General features: G+C 38.3%; 2 protein-coding genes across 2 annotated transcripts; both read right to left on the bottom strand.

Moving 5' to 3' along the window:
• Positions 1–265: 265 nt before the first annotated feature.
• LOC119688592 lies at positions 266–1,591 on the bottom strand. The gene has a single exon (XM_038103264.1). It carries the CDS (start codon positions 1,589–1,591, stop codon positions 266–268), a length of 1,326 nt encoding a protein of 441 aa, XP_037959192.1.
• Positions 1,592–1,896: 305 nt separating this feature from the next.
• LOC119688590 lies at positions 1,897–4,581 on the bottom strand. The gene has a single exon (XM_038103263.1). The coding sequence runs from the start codon at positions 4,579–4,581 to the stop codon at positions 1,897–1,899; it is 2,685 nt and encodes an 894-aa protein (XP_037959191.1).
• Between the last annotated feature and the right edge of the window lie 11 nt (positions 4,582–4,592).

The raw sequence follows: 4,592 nt of genomic DNA, 5'->3' as shown, positions 1-4,592 counted from the left end.
CATTAAAGATGTGCCATCATATATCTTTCGACGCTTTGGCAACGCTTCACTAGGTTCATTCGTTCGTCTTGTTTGTATGACAGTAGAATTTTGTTTTGTTGGATTTTGATTAATGCTGCCTTCAGTGGGTAGGGGGGCCAATGATCGTAATGGTCGTTTAAAAATCCCATTGGCTGTTTTTATGTCAGCTACACGGACCAAACCATCTTCTCCTTCATACACCTGTTGCACCCTGCCAAGAGGCCATTTGTACATGGGTAGATTATCATCTTTTAATAATGACTAAATCACCTTGGCATAGATTTGCCTTTTGTTGTTTCCATTTGTACCTTGATTGGAGTTCATTGAGATATTCCTTTGACCATCTTCTCCAGAATTCTTGTTTGAGTTCAGAAACTAAACGCCATCGTGATGATAAACTCATTCGGCTCTCCTTTTGATAAGGATCTACATTAGTGGTAGGTGGTTCGCCTATGAGAAAGTGTCCTGGTGTAAGCGCTGTTAGATCATTTGGATCGGATGACATTTTTGTTATTGGCCTTGAATTTAACATGGCTTCTATTTCAGTTATGACTGTTGTCAATTCTTCATAAGTCAATGAAGCGTTGAAAATTCCTTTAATCATTAAATGTTTAGCTGACTTGACGGCAGCTTCCCAGAGTCCTCCAAAATGAGGAGCTCTTGGTGGAATGAATTTGAAGTCAATTCCCTTGTTACTACTGGTCTTAATGATCTTTTCTTTTCCATTTTCTGAATAAATGGTAGACTGGAGCTCTTGTAGTTGGTTTCTCGCCCCAACAAAGTTAGTCGCATTGTCACTATAAATTGTTTGGCATCTTCCTCTTCTGCTGATAAAACGTTGAATAGCGGCTATGAATGCCTCTGTTGTCAGGTCACTCACCACTTCTAGGTGAACAGCTTTAGTCGCGAAACAGCAAAATACTGCTAAATATGCCTTTGTTGGCCTTTTTCCTCTAATTTTATAATGAATCCATATCGGACCACAGTAATCAACTCCTGTGGTAAAAAATGGTTTAGTTAGAGTAACTCGATCAGTCGGTAAGTTGCCCATGAGTTGGTCCATCAGTTTTGGTTTTGCCTTTGAACAGATGACACAGCTGTGAACAATGTTTCGCGCCATAATCTTTCCTTTAATCGGCCAGAAGTTTTGTCTCATTATGCTTAGCAATAATTGTGGAGCACAATGGGAATTTTCTTCATGTTTCATTTTGAACATCAATTTCACTATTGAGTGATTGTAAGGAATTACCATTGGGTGTTTAGCATCATATGGCAATGTTGATGCTTCAAGCCTTCCTCCAACACGAAGTACACCTTGTTTGTCAATGAACGGTGCTAAAGTATTTAGTTGACTCGAACTGTTGACTGCTTTACATTGTTTTAAATCAGAGATTTCCTTTGCAAATTCTGAGCCCTGAATAGTTTTAATTATGAAGACTAATGCATCTCGTAATTCTTTTGGAGAAAGTGTTCTTGTTGGTGATTGTGTGCGATGAAATACACGGCGAACATAAGCAATTGTTCTTTGAAGGTATCTGAATGAGTTTCGATGATCAATGTGATTTATCATGTGATCAGAACCAGTCGTTTGAATGATAATGTTAACTGTATGTCCTTGTCGTCTTTCGATATCAGTTGAGATGTTAAATGCCTTTGGGTTTGGCTGTTGCCAAAATTCGTTGCTTCCATGAAGAAAGAGTGGACCAAAAAACCATATATGTGAATAATTGAACATTTTAACCTTTATTCCTCTGGAAATGATGTCAGCAGGATTATCGTTTGATGCCACATGATGCCATTGATCAGCATGTGACATCTCTTGAATTTTGCTAATACGATTTGCTACGAATGTGTGCAATGAGGCAGATGAAGATATTATCCATGACAAAACAATTTTGGAATCGGACCAAAAGTAGGTTGGCACGTTTTGATACTTAAATCTTGTTTAACTCTTTCTGCTAATTCGACTCCCAGCAATGCTGCGCAGAGTTCTAGTCGTGGAAGTGTCTGTTTCTTTAATGGTGCTATTCTAGATTTGGCGCACAATAGTCTCGATGTTATTGTCTTATCATTATATATTGTTCGCACGTACATAGCTGCTCCATATGCCTTCTCTGATGCATCCGTAAACACGTGTAATTGAATCGAACAAGGAACCTTCGAATTAAAAATATGTCTGGGTACTTTCACAGTATTTAATGTTTGTAAGTCAGTTCTAAACCGCTTCCATTCTAGCTGAGCCTGAGGTAACAGTTCCGCATCCCAGGAATAGTTTTGTTGCCACAATTCCTGCATGAATATTTTAGCTGTTACAGTAATGGGGCCAAAAATTCCCAAAGGATCAAAAATTCGAGCTAAGTCCGATGCCACAATCCGCTTCGTGATAGGTTGCTCTGATGACATCTCTGCCTTTCCGCAAAATTCGTCTGATTTCGGGAGCCAAATAATGCCTAATGTTTTTGTTGGCTTTATGGCTGAGTCATCTAAATCAAGGTTGATTTCTTGGTCTTCTATCGGAATGTTTTGTAGTAGTCGTGTATTATTTGAGCACCATTTTCTCAGTTTAAATCCTGATTTACTGAGCAGTTCCGAAAGTTGTTGTTGAGTGTCTAAGGCGGTAATGATGCTGTTAGTTCCGCTTAAACAGTCATCTACATAAAAATCATTAAGTAATGCAGGTGCTCCAAGCGGATAGTTGGTCATATTATGTTTTGCAAGGTGTTGAAGACATTTTGTTGCAAGATAAGGGGCTGACTTTGTTCCATATGTAACCGTTTTCAGTCGGTAATATTGTATACTATCATCAGCACTTTTTCTCCAGATTATCAGCTGCTGTGCTGTATCTTCATCATGTACTTGAATTTGCCGGTACATTTTCTCAATATCGGCCGTAAATACAAACCGGTGTATTCTAAAACGCAACAGTATTGAAAAAAGATCACTTTGCACTGTTGGACCTTTGTGCAAAATATCGTTTAGTGCTAAACCGCTTGATGTTTTTGCTGATGCATCAAAGACAACTCTCAATTTGGTTGTAGTGCTGTCAGGTTTCAAGACACAATGATGAGGAATGAAATATTGTGATCCTTTGACATCCTTTGGGCAAACTTTTTCCATGTGACCTAATGACTCGTAGTCATCCATGAATTTTATGTATTCCTTGTATAAATTTGGGTCCTTTTGTAACTTCCTTTCCAGAGAACAAAATCGATTGAATGCTATCTCACGCGATCTACCAAGTGTTGTGGGATCATCGCGAAAAGGTAAGCGTACAATGAAACGACCATCGCGATTTGTCTTTACATGATTTGTAAAGTGATTTTCACACCATTTCTCAGATACAGTCAAAACCCTTTCTGCAGTCTCAATGTTATCTAACTTCCAAAATCGTTCTATCATTTCTGACATTTCACCAACCTCTCCTGTAGTAATAGCGCATGTTGGTTTAATATCTGTTGTAGTTTTAGTCTTACCAACCACCAACCAACCTAGAACCGAATTTTGTAACAGTGGCGAATTCTTTCCTATTATCAATTGTTCTGGTTGAAGTAGAGTATGATAGAAGTCAGCACAAATCAGCATGTCAATTCTTCCAGATCTGTTAAAGCTGGGGTCTGCTAATTCTACATTCTGTGGGATCTGCCAATCCGAGATATCTAGGTCTCGTGACGGTTGTGCTGATATTATTTGTGGCAATACAAATGCCTCTAGTCTCGTCCTGAAGCTTCCATTAGTAGCCTGCAGTTCAACATTTACGCGAGATTTTGAGTTCCCGAATTGACGGCCAATACCTTCGATCGATAGATTTGAATTTGTGGTAATTAAAGATAACTTGTTGATTACTCTTTGGGTTACTAGGTTCACTTGAGAACCTGAGTCGAGTATGGCACGAACATCACACGTTCGTCCATTGTTTGCAATAATGCGCACCTTTGCAGTGGCTAGCAGAACGTAATTACGAGTACACTTTGCATTAGTTGTTGCTGTTATGGATGGCGATTCATTAGCGTTGATCAATGTTGTGGTTGACTTTGTGTTTGTTGCTGGTGCCCTTGAAGGTTTAGGTGACTGTTGCTCTAAATGGAGCAAAGTGTTATGCTTCTTGGCACATTTTTTACATGATCCAGCTTCACAAACCTTTGCTTTATGATCGGATTTGAAACAATTCACACATAGTTTTTGTCGTTGAATCCAATTTAATCGTTCAGGAGGAGTCATTTCAATGAACCTTTTGCAATAGTAGATCGGATGTTTATCTGTATTACAAACTTTACATAGATCTGAACAAACCATAGTTACGGCTATCCTTTTGTTGGGTTTATATACTGCATTGTCTCGTAGACCTATAGCCTCAAGTGACTGAAATCTCAATTCTAAAAATTCTAAGAATTGTTTTATTGTGGGCATCTCCTTTGGGTTAGTAAGAGTTTGTTCAAAACTGCAATGTGTATTTTTATCCAATTTCTTTAATAGTATGTGAACTAAAATTGGATCCCAAGTTGATGTTTCAATATTTAAATTATGAAGTTCACATAGACTTTCCTTTGTTGTGTCATGCATATTTTTAATGG

This window comes from Teleopsis dalmanni, chromosome X, assembly GCF_002237135.1.
Source record: "Teleopsis dalmanni isolate 2A chromosome X, ASM223713v2, whole genome shotgun sequence".
Classification (NCBI taxonomy): Eukaryota; Metazoa; Arthropoda; class Insecta; order Diptera; family Diopsidae; genus Teleopsis; species Teleopsis dalmanni.
The sequence above is the reverse complement of the archived record's forward strand: the minus strand, read 5'-3'. Positions and strand labels throughout refer to the sequence as shown.